Genomic DNA, 19,231 nt, shown 5'->3' with positions numbered 1-19,231 from the left:
GTGGCGTGTTATGATGAAAGTACCTGTTTTACAAAAATGCATCATGAAAGTAATCTAGGGTCCTCCACCATGGCGTCCTTCATAATCCACTGCGTGGCTTCAGGGCATCAAACCCCCACAATTAAAAGAAAGATCCATCATGTTTGTTCCTGCTGAGAATAGATCAGGGACAGCAAGTTCCATTGAAGATAAAAGGGCTAAAGTGCTGCAGATACAAGTGGCCAGCAACTTAAAACCATATTACAACTTAGTGCTTGCTCTTTCATGTGTGCCCTTAAATATAACATCCAGTTATTCTGACGTTCTGTTTAATGAGCTAGCCTGCATCTTAAAGACACAACCTGTTACTGCACCTTATTATGGTGTGGAATGGGACGGTTCAGGGCTGTATTATAGTGGGCCACTTATTCGACGAAGCTTGGAATATTGTTTTAGTCAAACTTTGACCTATTCACCTATATTCTACATATTAACCTTTCTTTTTGACTTCACGACAGCCTTCAGAAAATTCAGTGCACCGATCCTTTGCCTAAAGGTACCTTTGGTGGCACTGCTAGTGGGCGTTAGTAAACTTCTGTTCCATAACTTCGATGTATTTGCATTTTCCAGGACACATCTCACGAGATGGTGGTGTCTTGCTGCCGTTTCCTGTGCTACTTCTGCCGCACAAGTCGCCAGAACCAGAAGGCCATGTTCGACCATCTTGACTTCCTTCTTGAGAACAGCAACATTCTGCTCTGTAAGTTCAGGAAGCATGTGCAGATAAATATCACATGACTTGCATTTTTCATTCTTCTTCCCAGCAGATCCACTGCGCTAATGTGCTTTCAGTTTAGTCAAATTTCCTGCGCACAGAGTAGGTGTATTCTCTATGTGTATGTGTCGTGTTCCTGCGTGCAATGAATCATGTCACTGATGATGCATCAGTGGGGTCAGTGAGATGCCGGAGTTAAGATATAGGGTGGCCCTTTCACTACTAGATCTGCTAACAGTTGAATTTGTCTCTTATTGCAATGCTTGTTGCGTGTTCTCAGACCACTGCAAACAGAGGAATATGCGGCGATGCATTACATGCGAGCTCAATGGCAGAAAAGTTGTTGCTCACGATGGGCACTTTACCTGGTTGCAGCACGCCCGTCACTGCGTGGTTCAACCCCATTGGATGTGGCATACAGCTCCCTGATGGAGAACTCGGAGCTGGCTCTTGCCCTGAGGGAGCACAACTTGGAGAAGATAGCTGCCTACATGTCTCGATGTGGCCTACAGTCTAATTTAGAGCTTGTGGACCGTGGATACCCTGACGTTGGATGGGACCCAGTAGAAGGAGAGCGCTACCTGGACTTCCTGCGCTTCTGTGTCTGGGTCAATGGTATGTGTGCTTCTACAGTAATCAGGTGGCACTAGATGATAAGCACATAGCATGTTGTTAGTACTAACAAAGGTGGTATGTGTTTGGAGTGTTCTGTTCTTTGTAGCACTTATGAACAGTGCAATAGGACAGGAAGAAACATGGATGACATATGTAGTGCCAGCTCCTATAGTATCTTTCCTTGCAAAGTGAATATGCATCAAAGCTTTTCACTGTTTGTGAATTAAGTCCAGTAAAGACAGCCTTTTAGTTCCTCGTGTAGTGGCGTACAGAAGGGCAATATTTCTGTTAAGGAAACTGAAAAAAAGAGGTATTCCAGATTGCTTGTAGTGCACATAGAGTCTTTAGGGAAGCATTCAGGAGCAGGCATTCTTTTTCTCGTCTGCTTCACAGCTTCTGTCTTGCTGTGATGCTCGTGCTCGGCATTGTTCAATTGAAACCAGCTAAATTGAAATATTTAATTGCTGATGCCTTACCCCGTGTTCTAGCACGCTTCTCCACTTGACACTACACTTCGACTCAAGAAATATGCATAACAGCACTGCTCCCCTCCCTAACTGTAGTGGTCATGATGCTTCACTGCGTAGGATGATTTGTGGGTGTAGTATTTGTAACCACGCACTTATGTACTCGAAAACATAGGCGTGGAAAGGTGTTCCGTAAGCAACCCTTTTTTATAGGAATCACTGAAAAGGGTTATTGAAAAGTAGTTTTTTCTTCAACTGCGTGGTGTCACTGTGCTTGGAGGAATTGAGGAAGAGCATTGAGTCGAGGCCCATTTGTGAATACTAAGGTTGCAAAAAATATATTCTTTGTATCTATGCATGAAGATTTTTGAAGTGGTTGTATGTATGCATCATGAAAGGCTGCAATTATTTACAACCTCTTACATACCCATACAAATGCATTGTAGTGCACTAATTTTATTACAGCTTATGTTTATATGCTTGTCTCATCATTTGGCATGACAAACTGTTGCATTGCATAGGGAAGCAGCTCATTTGTGTTGCCTTGAATTAAGTGTTGCAGCTATACGTTCCAAACCTCATCATTATAGGTGAGACAGTGGAAGAGAATGCCAACTTGGTGATCCGCCTCCTCATTCGACGGCCAGAGTGCCTGGGTCCAGCACTCCGGGGTGAAGGTCCAGGGCTGTTAGATGCCATCCGTGAGGCTGTTCGCATGTCTGAACGCATCGCTGCCGAACGTCTGCAGCAACAGCAACAGGTGAGCGTGTGTGACCAATCAGGATTCTTCATTGCTTAACATTGTTTTCGAGTCAATTGGATGTTGTGACCTGCTTTGCCAGATGTGGATCTTGTTCAGACATTAAAAGTACTTGCCTGTGAGACCCAGCAGCAAAAAAGAGAGAGTCGCAAGTGCATTTAGGAGTATGTCACTGTGTTTTGTTGAGAACTGAAGCAAGTGAGGCTCATATCCTTGTTACGCCAAGAAGGTTGGAGAGGTTAGAGCTACATGTGTGTCATATACTGGATACCGCTAAATTCAAGAGCTCATAGAGAAACTTCTTTTTACTTCTGATGAGGCTTGGTTTAGTCTCTTCATTGGAACAAGCAGTTATGAAGCATGACACAGACATTCTTGTGCATTGGTGAGTTTATTACACTTGGTGCTGTTTGCATGTGGTGGCTTTAGCATAGATGCTGAATTGGCCATTATACACTGACATCTGTGTCCAACCACCGTGCTCCCGCTTAAACGGTAGCTGTCCAGCAGTGTTGCTTGTGTGTAAGAGTTGGAAGTGGGCAGAGCCTGTTAAAGGTGATAAACATTTTTCACGTTGTTTTATCATTGCCGAGGAAGGCAAAGCACATTGCCGGGCTGTTGTGAGTGAACAGGTGGGAGCATATTAGAAAGCATTGCACAATACTCGCACGTCATCAATACTTGTCTGAGGAGTGCGTTCAATATGATTTTGGAAGAAATGAGGTGAGGACAGTATACAGAGATACATTTTGAGCAGATGTCTATAATTGAGGGTCTAAGTAGCGACTAGGGGAGAGCTAGAGGTGGTGCAGAGGTAATTTGTGCTCAAAATGCCGCATCAAAATAGAGTCACTTGGTAGAGTATTTGACTCAGTCATAAGCCTGGAATATTTTTAATGGTATGACCACCACCAAATGGAGCGTAAGTTAAGACAAGTCTACTCTGTTTGTGACTTAATATTGAGTGGTATGGTAAGCAAGCAGTGTTTTGATGTTGCTAAACAAACATGGTCACCCCTTCTTAACCACAGTGGGACTAAAAGATGTCATTACTTGCTAGGTATGTTCTCGAGTGCTTTCACCACACACTGTATGTATATTGCTATGACACCTCTAATAATCAGCCTTTTGCAGTTCATATGGATGATAAACATAGGCATAACTTGCATATTTCATTCATAGCATGCATTTAAAATCTGTAATTGAACTTACCCTACCATTATTTGTGGCCCTTTGCTGGCTGTATCTTGGCACTGCCTATTGCTTAGGGATGTGTGCTGCAACATCTTGTGTTACAGCTCTGTTAAGGTACCTGTTGAAAAAAGAGTTGCATTAATTTATTATTACTCGAGTAAATATTCTGCATTTCTGCAGTTGGGCTGTAGCGAGATCTTACACTGGCATCATTGATAAGCTGCACACAGATATAACCGAAGTTGCATGCAGAGATTTTAGCCATGTTGTGACTGCGAGCGGGTTCCTAGCAGGCTCTGTGGAAGGTGATGCCCATTTCTGGGTTCTCCAATTTGGTTGGTGAAACCTTCAAAACAGGGGCACCTATAGCTGAGGGAATCTACAGCTCCATCTAGTTTTCATCATTTTCCCCTTCGACTTGGCAGGGTATGCAGCTGGAGGAGCCTGGCGAAGATGACATCGACATGGGTGCGGCCATCCTCAACTTTTACTGCACCCTTGTGGACCTGCTCGGTCGGTGCGCCCCCGAGGCAGCCACTATCGCCCAGGGAAAGAACGAGAGCATCCGGGCACGTGCCATCCTACGCTCCCTCGTGCCCCTGGATGACCTACTAGGGGCACTCAGTCTCCATTTCACACTTCAGATACCCCGCAAAGGCGACACCAGTGAGTGCATGCATACATCTAGTGCGGTACCCAATAATGAGCCTTACAAATGACTCGGAGAACCGTAGCAATATTCATTTATTGCCTGAAAAGCTGTTCTTTGTTGGAATTGGACCTGAGGGCCAGGTCAAGTATGGTTTTTCAAACCCTCTGGGCTTGAAGAATAAGAGTCTTTAGAGATAAGAGAGGGCCCTCATTGTATTGTTATCCACCACAAGGGACTGGTCAAGAATGAGCTGGTAAGGCAAGAAAAAAAGGTAGGAAAGAATCTAACCCATGCGTAGAGCAGTTTTTTCCCTTTTCATGTTGTCATCAATAGTGTACTAATTTCTAATGGAAGAAAAATGCTCTTCCCAGTGTTCCTGGCCGACCTTGCCGAGGTCGACCAGAAGTCAGTTGCTCTGAGATTCTCAAGTTTGAGGACCAAAACTAGCTTTACATTGGCCATCGTAGGGTCATCAACATATGGCTAACTACAATGGCCAACCTGGCAACCACTAAGCCATGGCAATAGTATGCTCTCTTTTAATTGAATGAAAACTTACGATGGAGGTGCCCTCATGCTCTAATTTATTGAGTTATTGTCGAATCCTTTCTGCTCTTGCGAGTTTAAAACAACTGCTTACAAAAGTAAAAAAAGTCCTTTTTTATTTCTGACAAAATGCATTCAATTCTGTGCAGCACCAAAGACTGATCTGCCTGCCGGACTGCAGCCCAACCACAAGCAGTCCATCGTAATGTTCCTGGAACGAGTCTATGGACTGGAGACACAGGAGACTTTCTTCCGCCTTCTTGAGGATGGCTTTTTGCCTGACCTCAGAGCAGCCACCATGCTTGACCGGGTGAGGACCAGCAAGTTCTCACTTTCGAAAGCACAGCACGCTAATGTTTTTCAAAAGGGGGCTATAAGGGCCATAGACATGTGGGCATTTATCCTAATAGCATTAATGATGGGGCTTATTGGTGAAAAGTTGCAAATGGCTTCACCACAGACTGAACACTGGCACAGAAAATGCAAAGGTAAGCGCTTTGTACACTGCTTGTGTCGTTCTCTTCAACTAATATCCAATTTATTTTATGGCTAGATTAGATTAGATAGTCTAGTGGGATCTCAAATGCTGTAGGCAAGAGAGAAAATGACATTAGCTTATCGCAAACCTAAGAAGTGCGTTTAATGCTGTGTTTTTATACAGTAATGCCAACTAGCAGAAATACATGGCATACTACAGTTCCTCGATGGAGACATGCAGAGAAATCAGAGATGTTTGACTCACCACACAAGTATGGATACTGAGTGAGTGGTTGCCTATATGAGCACCAACACCCAAATCATTCATGAGTGCAGCCTCGCAAATACACATGTATGAGTGATTGTGTTTGGCCATGCTGGTGCCGCGCTGTGAAGCCAAGTGGGAAGCCTTCTGTGGGACAGTATCGCAGTGTGCTTCACTGAAAGTACGATTGGTCAGCATGTGCTGGTACCTCGGTTAAAGCGGAGGAAGCGAGTTTCACTTATGCCTGTGTTATCTACACGGTCGAGCGGCACTTGAATTGCTACACTTGCGCCATCTCTCATTGCAGCCGCCTAGCTGCAACACCCACTTCCATGATTGCACACGTGTCATGCGAGAAAGCCGAACATCAGGTGTAAGAGTTGTGCGGAGAAGACGGGTTAAGGGGACACAAGAGAGCCAAGCATCCCCATATGGCTCCTATAGGTCCATGAAAATTCTGCTATTGGTACCATATGATGTGACAAGTTACTGTTGAAAAGTTACTGGTAGGAAACGGGAAAAATCTGGCAGGGACAATCTCAGGATGACTGTTGACATTAATGTGATAAGCATTGAAGCAATGTAGCGACACTGTGCTTCCACTACCTAAATGCGTCATGTATGAGACATGTCCTGCAGCCAGCTCCTCTCCTGCTCGTCCCTCTGTCTTCCCTCTGGACACACGGCACCATCTAGCAGCAATAGCACGAAGCCTGAGCATTCATTACGTGGGTTCCATTCTGCCCAGCACCAGATAAATTTTAGGACTTTCTTCTGACATTGAAGAGCGCTACCTACCAAGCAGAAAGGCAGAGTGAGCTATCATTCCTCGCATGTCCTGTCTCACTTTCGCATGACTCTCTTCTTCTGACTGCAGATGGACAACACGGAGAGCGACATGGCGCTGGCCCTGAACCGCTACATTGGCAACTCGGTGCTGCCCATGCTCATCCAGTACCACCACTACTTCACCGACGCAGAGAACTATGCCAGTTTGCTGGATGCAACATTGCACACTGTCTACCGACTCTCCAAGGTCAAGATTCTCACCAAGGGGCAGCGTGAGAAGGTCTCCGACTTCCTCGTCGCGCTTACCAGGTCAGTTTGGGCTACGGAAAATTTAGACTCATTTGGCAGTCGTGCATGACAGGAAACAACTGGTGTCAATGGGCCTTTCTGACTGTTTGTGGTTTTGAGGTCACTGATGTCATGGAAATATTCATCACAATTACTATGGTACATTTGGCTGGTTCCTGCCGTGCTCCAACTTGCATTGCAAGAATGCGGCGCTCTCTCGAAATTGGAGCGAGAGCAAGCGTGCCCAAGCCTAACATGCAGCCACTTGCCGGAGCAATTGGAGGTTGGAAGCTCCTTCTGTTGTAAACAAACCTAATGAATCAACAATGCACACCGGCCACGGCAGATGCCATGACAACAATGGTAGCTGCATGAGCCACAGGACCAGAATTCTTCCAGATTTCGGTCATGCTCCTGGGTCAAAGAAGAGAGGTCCTCTGAGCACTCTGAGCTGAAGTGTAGCACTCTGAAAGAACTATCCAAATGTGTAACGGGCATTTGATTTCAGCCTGCTGCTCGGGAGCACTTGAACACAACCAGCCAAATATGCTATTAATAATCAGCCAACACTGAATCGGGAATATTTTTTAGCTGCATAAGCATTTGTAATTGCGTGCAAGTGAAAGTGAGCAAGTTAATCAATTTACAATTTCTTTTTTTTTGAAATGCTGCGCGTGTTCTTTAAATATGCCGAGTTGTTTTAAAATTGCCTGTGACAGGTAGCACAATTCTAGTTCATGAGCTGGATTACTTGAAGAGGAGAATATTATGTGCATGGGATATCGAAATGCACAATTGACTAATAAGCACGAAACCACGGATTAAGTTCTTACCTAATTAATTTACAGTAAGACAAACCTTCTTATGAATGCACATCTGACATGAAAATAGCTTCGTTATATTCGCTGTTTCTTACAAACGTATCTGTTACGCTGTAGTTGCATTGACATAATGGTTTCATTTACTTCATTCTGTCTGATAACTCGCTACATCCATGGTTGTTATGTCGAGGTTTGACTGTACTTTAGCAAATTTACTAATTGTGGCTGATGAGTTCATTAAGCACGTAAACTTGGAACAAATTCTCAAGACGACACCAGTTTCAAGACGTTCAGTCCCAAAGTGGGAAGTGAATGCATTGGCATTCTAGTCATTTTTTGTGCTCCATTGCATAACACTGTGCTTTGGTAAATCATAACTGGATCAGCAGTGCTTTTTTTATCGCAAGTTCGATGGCCCATATCTCGACACTGCACCTCTACACCATACTGCCACCTAGAATAGTCTGCTGTACTTGCAAGGCAGATATGCTTCACTGTGACACTCATTCACTGATTGTTCTTTTAACGCATGTGTATTAAATAATAACTTTGGTTGGTTAAGGGCTTATAGGAAAGTGCAAAGCATTTGTTTCTCTTCAGTCCCGTAAAGTAAGGCTTTCTGTTAGGCCAGAAGTTTGGCTTGGTAATGAATGATACAGTTTAATAAATGATAGATAGCTGGGTTACGTAGCAGAAGCAAAATACAGTGACCAAGAACTTCTGTGGCTAGGGCAAGCCTGCTTCGTTGTTCTTCGGTTACAGCAACGGAGATTGGTGATTGGCTGTTCGATACACTGGACATGTTGAACCATCTGTAGCGGCACGCCTTAACTATGTAGGAGTGCGGCAGCCAGCGCAGGTACAATGATCATGGTATCAACTGGCGCAGCTTCAATATATCACTACCAATTTCTCGCTTGTGACAATAGTCTCAATTACAGGGGGCATTACTTCCCTCTGCATTGCTCACCATACTGTGCTGGCAGGAATGTGTTGCATGAGCTTCTTTTCACTTCTTGTGCAATCGTCAGCTTAAGAATGCATGTCACACAACATCTGGAACCCCGTTTCTAATGTGGATAACGCGAGATGTTTTTCTGTAATGCCAACCCCTCAATGCCCTAGGGAGAAAATACAGGTGAGATGAAGGTCTATGACGAGCGAGAATTAAAGAGGAAGGAGGGGGTGGGGCAAAAAGCAGTTCTACCACGTACCCTACCGCACAATACTCTACTGCACTGTGCACCCATGAGGTATAATCTCTGCAAGCAAATGTCGTCGCTTGGCATATAGTGCATGACTTTTCTGTCATTAATATAACATAGAGTGTGATTTGTCTCTGCGATGGCTGAAAAATGTTCAGATGGTCCTGCACAGGCATACATTGTTGTAGATAACTGTGGGTTGTTTCACGCTAAAATTTTCCACTTCTATTACTCATATTCAGATGCGTTCCAAGTTGTTAGTTTGTATTAACTATTCATTAACACTTTCTTATGTTATTTCATTTTTTTCCATCATAAGAGGACCTTTCTGGTGTTATTGCTTGTGTAAGTATGACAGTGGCCGAATAAAACAATGAAAACATAGTTGGTAATTACGTGAAGCAACAATAGACCTAATGGGCATCAGAAACTGGTTCCTGCACAGGCTGATGTTCCCAGTGCCTTCAATTTGTAATCTCCATCTGAGCTGTCACTACATCTGTCGGGCTTAGAGTGGTGCGTGATTCTAGTACAAACCATGCCAAAGGGCAAATGGGGCAATGTTAGCTGATGGTCAATCAAACTATGAAGGCCTGGTGAGCTCTAAAAGGACATTGCCATCACACAACAGGAAGTGTGGTCACTCTGTAGCTGTAATTGGCCACTATGTTCCTCATGAATATTGCATGGAGATAATAGCCTTTGTCCTGAAGTGTACCTAAAGAACGTGGTGATGAAGGGATAGCAAGAAACAAAAATGTCAAGACTATTGTAACTCGCTATTTAAACTAATGACACATTTTTATGTGTACAGGGAAATGCAGCCGAGCATGCTTCTGCGCCTTTTGCGGAAACTCACGGTGGATGTCTCAGTCATCACGGAGTACACCGCCGTCGCCCTCAGGGTGAGTATAAATTGAAGGCAATGCGATTATTTTTAAGTTCCCAGCAGATTGGTTCCACCAAATTGTCCTAACATTCTATTGTCATGGACTGTGAGACATATGCATTGCAGAGGATTGTAATTTACGATGCTCTAAGAAACTTCATGCTATGGTTATATATATTTTAATATAATAGGTTGTTTGTAGTTATCTAAGGCTAGAGAAACTGCTTATATCTTTCTACATATTCAGTCAAGTTTATTACAGAGGCTCAACATACCTTGAGAATATAGGCATGTCAATCACGCACGCACACAAAACAATAATAGTGGTCATGCATCCGGTTTGGCGTCGCACTATCCCCCCGAACCACGCATACTCCAAGGTCACCTTCCAGAGCACCGCTGCAGAAGTGACTTGCAACGGTGTCATTAGTCGTCCTTTAGGGGAACCTCAACTTGTGAATCCATTCACACCCACCTGCTAGCCATGCACAAGGAGACCGCCTGTAGCGGTTCTAAGAAAGCACACTGCAAAGTGGGCAAGGACTCTGATTCGCCCTTGTATTTGAACTTGACAAAGCGACTTCGCAGCAATACAGTCGCGCGATGAGGTGAAACATACCAAGACTTGAACAGGGCTACTGTGACGAAACATAGCATGTGTTCTTTAATTATACAGATGCGTACGAACCATCTCTGGCCACAGTATGAGCACCTAAATGCCTAATAAGCATACTAGCAGCTATTCAGAGGTGTTTCCAACGTTTCCATGGCGATTTGAATCCTCATTTTGCCCACCATGCGTGTCTCACATATGAGACCGTAGTATACGTCCCTTAATTGTAGATGCAAACATGCGCCATGCACTGAGAATTGTAGAAAAACCATCTTTGTTTTGAGAGATCTAGTGTTAAAGAAGGTGGTAAGATGAAAAATCTCCAAAAGGCAAGAGGATGTTTAAAGACACAGAAGAGTTCGGGTCTATCTAAAACAATGAAAGTCTGGCAGTAAACTTAAGTGTCTCGGTGCTCGTGCTGCGACCGGAGACGGCGCACCTGCACATGTAAGTTAATGAACTCTGCTGTGTCCCATAATTCAGCGGCACCTTTCCCCGCTTGATATGCTTGCCACATAACAAAATTGTACTGCGGAAAAGCTAAACTTAAAGGCAGATACAACCAAGTGAATCAACAGCGCGTTTCATCATTTTTTCTGCGCTTTGTTTAGTTCGACCAGTCAGATAATTGAACTAGTTTTGTCGGCCCAGTCAGAACTGAATGAATGGACATCAACTGTATACAAGTTCACTGAGACTACTACGGCTAATAAAATCAACATGCACATGCTTTTGAAACATGATCATGGTGTTTTGAAAGTGTAGTTTAGTTTTTATTTTCATTAATTTCTGAAATGAGCTTTTAATAGATATTTTCACCTGCAATATTGTTAACAGAATTTTCAGAGATTCAGTTTACATTTCTTTAGAACTAATTTCTGGAATTGGCTATTAATAGCTATCCCATGTTTATGCCGCATTTTTAGGAAAAGTGCGATGAAGACAATGAAAACAGAACACAGAATGTACAAGAGCACGTTTGCCTGGTTCACATACATTCTCTGTCTTTTTACAGTTTTGTACTTCGAATTTTCACTGATCTGTTCTGAAGCATTCTAGCTTCATAATAGCCACATAGCTCCTGTAACCGTATTGCTAGCAGCTGCTTGAATGGGAAGGCTGCACTTGTTGGCACATAATGCTCATCGCTTACTGATAGTATATTCAATGGCTGTAAGTAGAAGTGATTCATTAAAACAATTACATGAAACATATAGCAATTTATTGTATGTGTAAGTAAGTGGCATTATGTGTGGGCTGAAAGGCTGAGTAGTTTTTCACATGCAGATATTAAGTGAAGATTTATGCTTTTGGTTTATATGCACACATTCTTAAAAGCAAGGCGCATGTCCTCAGTATTACATATGTTACCTCGGCGGTTTCATGCTGTACACAACAGAGAGATACGAGTGATGTTGTTGCACACCCCGCTACTTTTGCTATACGTCTTTGTGATGACAATAGATTACCATGTAGCTCAATATGCCGCATTTCTAATGTACATGCATATTTTTTTATTTTCAGCTGCTGACCCTGCACTACGAGCGATGCAAGAGCTACTACAGCGCCAGCGGTGGCCAGGGAGCTTACGGGACAGCATCGGGAGAAGAGCGCCGACTCACCATGCTGCTCTTCACCAACATTTTTGACTCTCTGTCCAAGATGGTCAGTTGCTGCAACCCTTTCCCTCTTTTTGACTAGTGTCTCAGAGAGGCCATTATTTAGTCGGTAATCATAGGATGGGTCAATGAAAAAGGATAGACACAGGCCATCTATCTTTGGCTATCTTGAGAGGAGTTTGTTTTTTTTAGGTCAATAGCAATGCTCTACAACGCTAACTTTCCAGAAGGAAGCCCTTGAGGGGCTAAAGGTACACACAGCTTGCTGTCTCTTGAATATGGCTACAAGGATAGTGTAATTTTCCGTAGTGATGTCTAGGTGTCATCTATTATATGTAAGCACTTACCACTTTGATGCTCCTAGAAATGCATGCTTAGGAGGGCTCACAAGTGTAAAGGGTAGGCTTGAAAAGTCACTAAGATGCTGGCGGAAAGCTGAGCAAGACGCTTTCAACTTACACTGCGATGAGTCTGAGTCTAAGACATGTAAATGTTATGCCCCTGTACATTTCTAGATTCGCCTATTGTTGACTCCATTAGGTCTGGACATGGAGGTGTGGTGGATTTGCACATTATATATGTCTATTTGAGCTTTTACTGCCTGAATGTTTTATTACCTAATGAAAAACATTTGAATTGCACTTTGAAGTACATTATTGAGTAGTAGTAGGGGTAATTAGTTGTTTATTTATATAAAGCAATAGATAAATAAAGGAAAAGGAAGGGGATTGGATTATATTGACCGCTGCAACTGTCTAGCGCAGTGTACTAGCAGCTAAGCAATGATCAGCACTAGTGGGAAAGGAAAGGAGAATCCCAGAATGTGTGAATTCAGAATTAATTTCGCGCAATCTGCTTCATCAGGTTGAGATTTGTGTAGGCTTGTGCAAATATCAATTTCTGGTGCAAGATGGAGTCAGAAGATGATAGTAATTATTTCAAATCAATTTAGGCACATACTTTGGTTAGTTGTAGGATTTGCACAATACCTCGATACAAAAGCCAGATAGTCATAAATCTAAAAATTTTTTAGATATTTGCTTGAAAAAAAAGAGAACAGGTTCATCTCTTAAGTTCGCTTTTTTTTTCAATGTGCCATTATTCAGATATTTTCATGCGAAACTGCAAGTTAAAGATTTAATACCACTCCAGCAGAACAGAAAATTGGTTTACAGTCTCTTGTTCACTGTTGTGCTTCAATATACATAACCTTTTGTGGTGTCAAAGGCCATGGGAGCATTTTACGTTTGCCTGTCATGCATCGTTGCGATGCTGTGAAGTGGGATTGTGGCTGCATGATGCCAGCTGTTTACGCTGCGTTGCGCAAATTCAGCTTCTTGCTTTTTACCTACATGCGAGCTTCATGCATTTCATTTTGTAAGTGCACAGAGAAACTTGATAGGCATGCTCGCTGCTTTTGCAGTCCTCAGTCTAGCCAGTACGCCTGATCTGCAGTTCAATCACTAATGAGCAGCAAGATTCCCACGATGGTTTTCTGTCCACCACCGCACCTGCCTTCGCTGTTGGGCTCAGCCAGCACGGTTTCTCTGGGTGTTGGCCACCGAAGTTACGGTTTAGTGCTGCGTCGATGCAAATCTATTCACAGAAGTGGTCCAGCTCTCTAATGGCTCCATGTGAATGTGAATTTTGCCTCGAGTTGTGGTTTCACGGCAGCGCCGCTCGTGCTGTCATGAAACTACGTCTAGGGCAAAATTCAACATCACCAGTGTCACCACAGCGACGGGGAACTGAACCACTGACCAAATATACATTGTGGACGATTCATGCATCTGTAAATGGAGACTGTCGTTGCAAAGATTTAGGCGTTATATGTACTTATTTCTGTGGGTAATTTATGCAGATCTTTTCTTTCGTTCTGAGGTGTCGTAATTGCGGGTGCGACTTGCACGTGGAAAGATATGTATACTTGTTCGTTTTGAATTCTTTGAATACTTTGAACACTCAAATTCAAGCCGAAGCGAAAATCAAATAGCATAAAATTCGATCGAATATTCGAAAATATTGAATATTCACACAAGCCTAGTACTTGTGGTCTGGATGCGGAAAACTGAAAATGGCTCCTAGAGCAAAAGAATGCGTCATATCTGTACGTTTCGTGACTGTACATCCTTCGACTGTACATTCTTTCAAGGCAAACTGTCTTGCGTATATGGCAGCCTTTAGAGAAGTTAGTATTGCAGAGGCCGCAACTCCAATTATAGCACATCATAATTCAGCTTTCTCTTGTTTGGGTATCCTGTCCTGATTTAGGAATTTAAAACCAACATGTCAAAAAATCACAGCTACCTAGAAGAGGTTAAGACGAACTGAGGATAATGTGTTTCCTTTCTACAAAGGTTTTGAGATGGAACTTTTGGACCCATTTGAAATAGTGCTTGGGCGAAATTGAGGTAGATACGCGGCTGTTCTACCTCTGCAGCTTCAAAAAAATCTCTTGTCGAACATGATCAGTGTCAACGAGGAATGACTCATTATGGTTGCCCCTCTGTCACCATTCCTGCAGGAGTATGACCCAGAGCTGTTCAGCAAGGCGCTGCCGTGCCTGACAGCCATAGCTTGTTCACTGCCGCCCGACTACTCTCTGACCGAGGGCCATGAGGAGGACTGGTCCAAGCAGAACACAGCATCCGGTCCCTATGTGCCTGAACCAGTGAACACTGCAGGGTGTGTGTATTGTATGTGTAGCTGATCAGGAAGGCATGTTAGTGTCACATACACATCTCTCACAGGTGAATCCTCCGTCACCAGTGCACTTCTGTCACCGGTGCACTTCTGTCACCGGTGCACTTCTGTCACCGGTGCACTTCTGTCACCGGTGCACTTCTGTTACCGGTGCACTTCTGTCACCGGTGCACTTCTGTCACAGGTGCACTTCTGTCACAGGCGACTCACCTGTCACAGTTGCGCTTTTGAAGACCACAGAAATCACAGACCAATAGTTTCCTTTTCCCATATTTTTTCAGATGATTCGTGTAGCACAAGTATTACAGCTTTAAAAACAAATGCAGACATCGAAGATTTATCACTATATTGTAAAATTTCATGTTTATCACTCTTTCACAAGCTTTATGGTAACGCATCGCTTCATGATGACATCTTCGTTCAGTCAGCAGCAGTCTTTCAGCACCATCCAAACAAGATAACACATCCAATATGTCGCACATTCTTTTATACAATGTCATTTATACCATGCACAATGAATTACTGGAATGGCATTCCATCAAGCATCGCCATCAAATTAGATATATAAATTTCACAACCTATGTACATTCATTTCTTTTGACAGGGCTCGTGTAAACCGTCTTTTGTATTGCTTGCATTGTATTGTTTTATATTCATTCTGTGTTAATGTTTGCGATGCATTATTATTTTTTATTCACTTTGCTATTATTTTGGCAAAACAATTTCACTTGTCCTTTTTTTTTGTTTCTATGCAAGCTGAATTGCTCCATGCCGGCGTTATATGACTCTGCCTTTTGTAATACCATCATGTTGATGGCCTTTAGTGGTAGTACTTTGAATGAAAGAAATTATAATAAAAATCTGCAAACCTTATAGGCTTCTTTGCGCAGTCTTATGGAACCGAGCCAGTTGAGCTTGTGAGTTTCAGTGGTCTTCGTTATCAATTATTTTTAAAAGCATGCATGCGACAGGGGTGAAAGTTTTCCAAGCCACTGACTTAAGCTTGATATAGACAGGACTGTACACTAACTCTTGTATAGCACACTAGAACTTGAAAGTTGTTACAGTTAATTCAAACTCACTGAGTGCAAATATAGTAATGTTGCAAGTCAACTCAAATTTGAATCATATGGATATACATTGGAGTAAGAAGCAGAATGCTGAACTGAAAGTGAATATTGAATTCTTTCCAAGAGGCTGCATTTGTTAGATCGTTGTTCACTTGAAACACTGGCATGGCAAAGTGTGACTGGAGTTGTTTAAATATACACGACTTAGAAACGAAACTATTGACATGACTGAAGTCATTCAAGCAGCACAAGGAAGATATATCACTGATTAATGTGCAAAATTTATTTATTAATCTGTGTGTTATCAAACCAATGCCTCTGCACAGCAGTGCTCAGTACTTGAGAACAGTTTCTGCATTAGATAATTCCAGCTGAGTTGAATTACCAGACATTTTTTATTCACCCTTACAGATTTATTTAGTCTTGTCGGCTTTAAGAACCGTTTTCATCCGTTATGCATTTGGCCAGAACTGAATATATTTGAAAGTTTGAGATATTTTATTCTTGTATCAGGTAGTACAAGTTCATAATAAAGACATACTCGTACTGTTATAGACCCTGGGTCACAGAATAGTAAAAATGACAGCGTTTGCATCCCAAATTCCTCATCTGATTTTTTCTGTGTTCTTGTTCCTGCTTTGTCTCCAGAGTTCAGCTGAACCAGGACTTGAACAGCATTGTGCAGCGTTTCTCGGAGCACTTCCATGATGCCTGGGCAATGCGAAAGGTGATATATGCATTCTTTTGGTTCGTGCCTATCCTAAATATCAGTTTCAATTCTTAGGTATCTAACCAATAACAGGACAAAATTTCCATGTAATCGTTCCTTATGTTGTATATTTTATACTGCCCTTCTCAAATCCTTTGTATTTACTATGCCAGGGTGGCAGGAAGGCTTGTATGGATGCTGCCTTTCTGCTTTAAGTTGACACCCATTTTGCACCATTCCTGCATTATGTTTATTTCTAATCTTATCTTTCTTGCTCCTAAACTGCAATGGGGCCTCAGTAATTAGTTACCTATCACATGCTGAAGACAGTGTCTTTCTGTCCTTGAGCTTATCTTTCAGTTCCTAACTGGAAGGTGTATTGCACGGTGGTATCGTAGAACACTTTTTAACAGCGAAGCTGTTCAAGCTTTTAGTTCCGCCGTGGAGTGTTACCAGAAAACTCAGTGCAGCTATGCGCCGCCTCGCGTTGCCTAGCAACCACCTGTGAGAGCACCGAGCCACGTAACCTCCTTGCACCCACGTAATAGGGTGAAATCATGACTTCACAGGCGAGTAAAAGCTCGGAACAGCCGACGTGGCAGCACACCTCTCGCTTCCTCTAGTCCGTGCATACATGCTGCTGCCATGGGAAGACTGAAGAAAGTCTGTATGCCCGAAGAAGAAGTGACTTACCAGGAAGAGCACCATACTGCCAAGCAAGAAGTGATGCGTTGCTGCCGAGCTGATCTGCAACACCATGCCGAAGCTGCAGCTGAGAACAGGTGACGCCGAGTCGAGGATCCCGAGTTTCAGTCCAGGGAACGCGAGGGTCGGCACCTGATGCTCGACGCCGCCAAGAAGGCAATGCCGGCCTGCCACTGCTCGAGAAGTTCCAGCATCAAGCCTGCCGAGACAACTTAGCAAAACCTAGCATAACCTCACAAAACCTAGAAACAACTTAGCCAAGCCTACCATAACCTTGCAAAACCTAGAAACGATTTAGCCATGCCCACCAACAACTTAGCAAAACCTAGCATACCCTCGCAACGCCTACAAACAACTTAGGCAAGCCATGTAAAGCTAGGTGATCGCAAGCTTCGCTGTTGACTCCAGCCTTGCACCACTAGTGCAAAATGCGCATGTTTTTTTTACTTTTTGGTTTCTTTACTCTGATGTACTGATACTCCAGTGAATTCATGGCTGGTTGCATGCACACTTGCACATTCGCATTCACTTATGTGCCTTCTGACCTGGCAGTACTAGAGCCATATGTGTTTTTAGTGAAAAATGAAAGGCAGCATTTGTCATTATTTGTTGTTGACATGATCATCTTGTTTCCAGCTTGAGCGAGGGTGGCAGTATGGAGAACGCTGGAATGATGAAGCCAAGACCCATCCAAGGTTGAAGCCATACAATCTGCTGACCGACTATGTAAGAAACACTCACTGTGCTTCGTGCTTTCTCTGTCCTTTGGAACATTTGTTGATGTGTGGTCTGGGAAATATACAGCTGACTTAGTTCTGTGTTAAACTATTCGTGCTGCCATAGGCAGTAAACTTACAATTTAGCTTACAGATTAAAAACTTGTCATTACAATCAGATCGGCCAGTGTAATACAGTCTAAAATCCCAAGAATATCATATTAGTCTTACTTTAAATTTATTTATTTATTTATATATTTATTTATTTAAATCCGTTCCAAGCCCTTATGGCAGCTGAAGGAGGAGGGATTACAAAATTCAATATCAAAGTACACATCAATACATTAAAGCAAAGTAAGGTACAGAAAGCAAGAAAGCGGCACCGTAGGAGGAATACTATGTCCATATGTCAAAGATAGTAGATATAGTGTGAACTGCAATATGCTACAATTTTAAAGCAGCTACAAAATGAACAAATGTCTTTACTGAAATCGCTCACATACAGGAATGCAGGGATGACTTCAAATTATTCAAACCTGCCACGAAAAGAAAAAAAATCACAATTAAGAGATCAGTGAAAGAACCTAAATTAAATATTTGTAATATTTCAGAATATAATGTTATTTTGTTAATTTCTCATTTTATTAAGTATATAGCTGTTGATTCAATGCTGCTGATGCGTGTGTGTGTAAATCATCTTTGTTTTTATGGCCTACACAGGAAAAGGAACGCTACCGGGACCCCATTCGAGAGCTCCTCAAGGCTCTCTTGGCATTCGGTTGGAAGCTGGAGCTAAGCGACTCATCACAGCGCTCAAACGCACCCATTGCAGCTGTAAGCGTAATTTCCTTTGAAACTAATTTTTGTTAGCTGCTCAGCAGTTTTCTTTTGTGGTTACTTGGTACATAATTTCTGCAATAATGGCAGCTTGCAATAATAATATATGCAGTAATATACATTAATAGATGCTAAGTCAGTTAATCAGCTTAGAAAACAAGCTGCATTTTCTAGTTACGATTGCTCAGAGTTAAGGATGAAGAAATGTCAATGAAGTCAATGAAGAAAGAGAGCGGTTACTCTATAGATGAGATTCTGTAGAGTATGAAAACTAATAACAATTAGGTTTTGGTTGTTTGAGGCACTTATACTAAACTTGGTGGTTGCTAGTGTCATGAATTCAGCAACAAGTTGTCCGGGGTGTTTTTGTATTTAAATAGGTTTGTCAGTTGAGGTGCCAAGTTTACCAAACTTATGTTCATAGATTTAATCTGATTGCAATGTGCCAATTTGCATAAAATAAATAAGCCAAGCTTTCTACAGCAGTCGGCATCATTCACGAGTTCACCCATTAAATATCTTTGTAGACGTCATTTT

The 19,231-nt window shown here is 42.6% G+C and overlaps 1 protein-coding gene across 6 annotated transcripts in view; it reads left to right on the top strand.

Moving 5' to 3' along the window:
- RyR (Ryanodine receptor) overlaps window positions 1-19,231 on the top strand; it is a 314,977-nt gene that overhangs the window by 185,763 nt on the left and 109,983 nt on the right. For all 6 annotated transcript variants that reach the window (XM_055062325.2, XM_055062323.2, XM_055062324.2 and 3 more), the window contains exons 55-66: window positions 610-739; window positions 1,130-1,369; window positions 2,427-2,596; window positions 4,216-4,456; window positions 5,138-5,298; window positions 6,608-6,828; window positions 9,648-9,738; window positions 11,860-12,000; window positions 14,479-14,639; window positions 16,376-16,454; window positions 17,778-17,867; window positions 18,578-18,691. In XM_055062325.2, the coding sequence (XP_054918300.2) occupies window positions 610-739; window positions 1,130-1,369; window positions 2,427-2,596; window positions 4,216-4,456; window positions 5,138-5,298; window positions 6,608-6,828; window positions 9,648-9,738; window positions 11,860-12,000; window positions 14,479-14,639; window positions 16,376-16,454; window positions 17,778-17,867; window positions 18,578-18,691 (1,839 nt within the window). The remainder of the gene's footprint in view (window positions 1-609; window positions 740-1,129; window positions 1,370-2,426; window positions 2,597-4,215; window positions 4,457-5,137; window positions 5,299-6,607; window positions 6,829-9,647; window positions 9,739-11,859; window positions 12,001-14,478; window positions 14,640-16,375; window positions 16,455-17,777; window positions 17,868-18,577; window positions 18,692-19,231) is intronic.

This window comes from Dermacentor andersoni, chromosome 10, assembly GCF_023375885.2.
Source record: "Dermacentor andersoni chromosome 10, qqDerAnde1_hic_scaffold, whole genome shotgun sequence".
In the NCBI taxonomy this organism is placed as follows: domain Eukaryota; kingdom Metazoa; phylum Arthropoda; class Arachnida; order Ixodida; family Ixodidae; genus Dermacentor; species Dermacentor andersoni.
The sequence above is the reverse complement of the archived record's forward strand: the minus strand, read 5'-3'. Positions and strand labels throughout refer to the sequence as shown.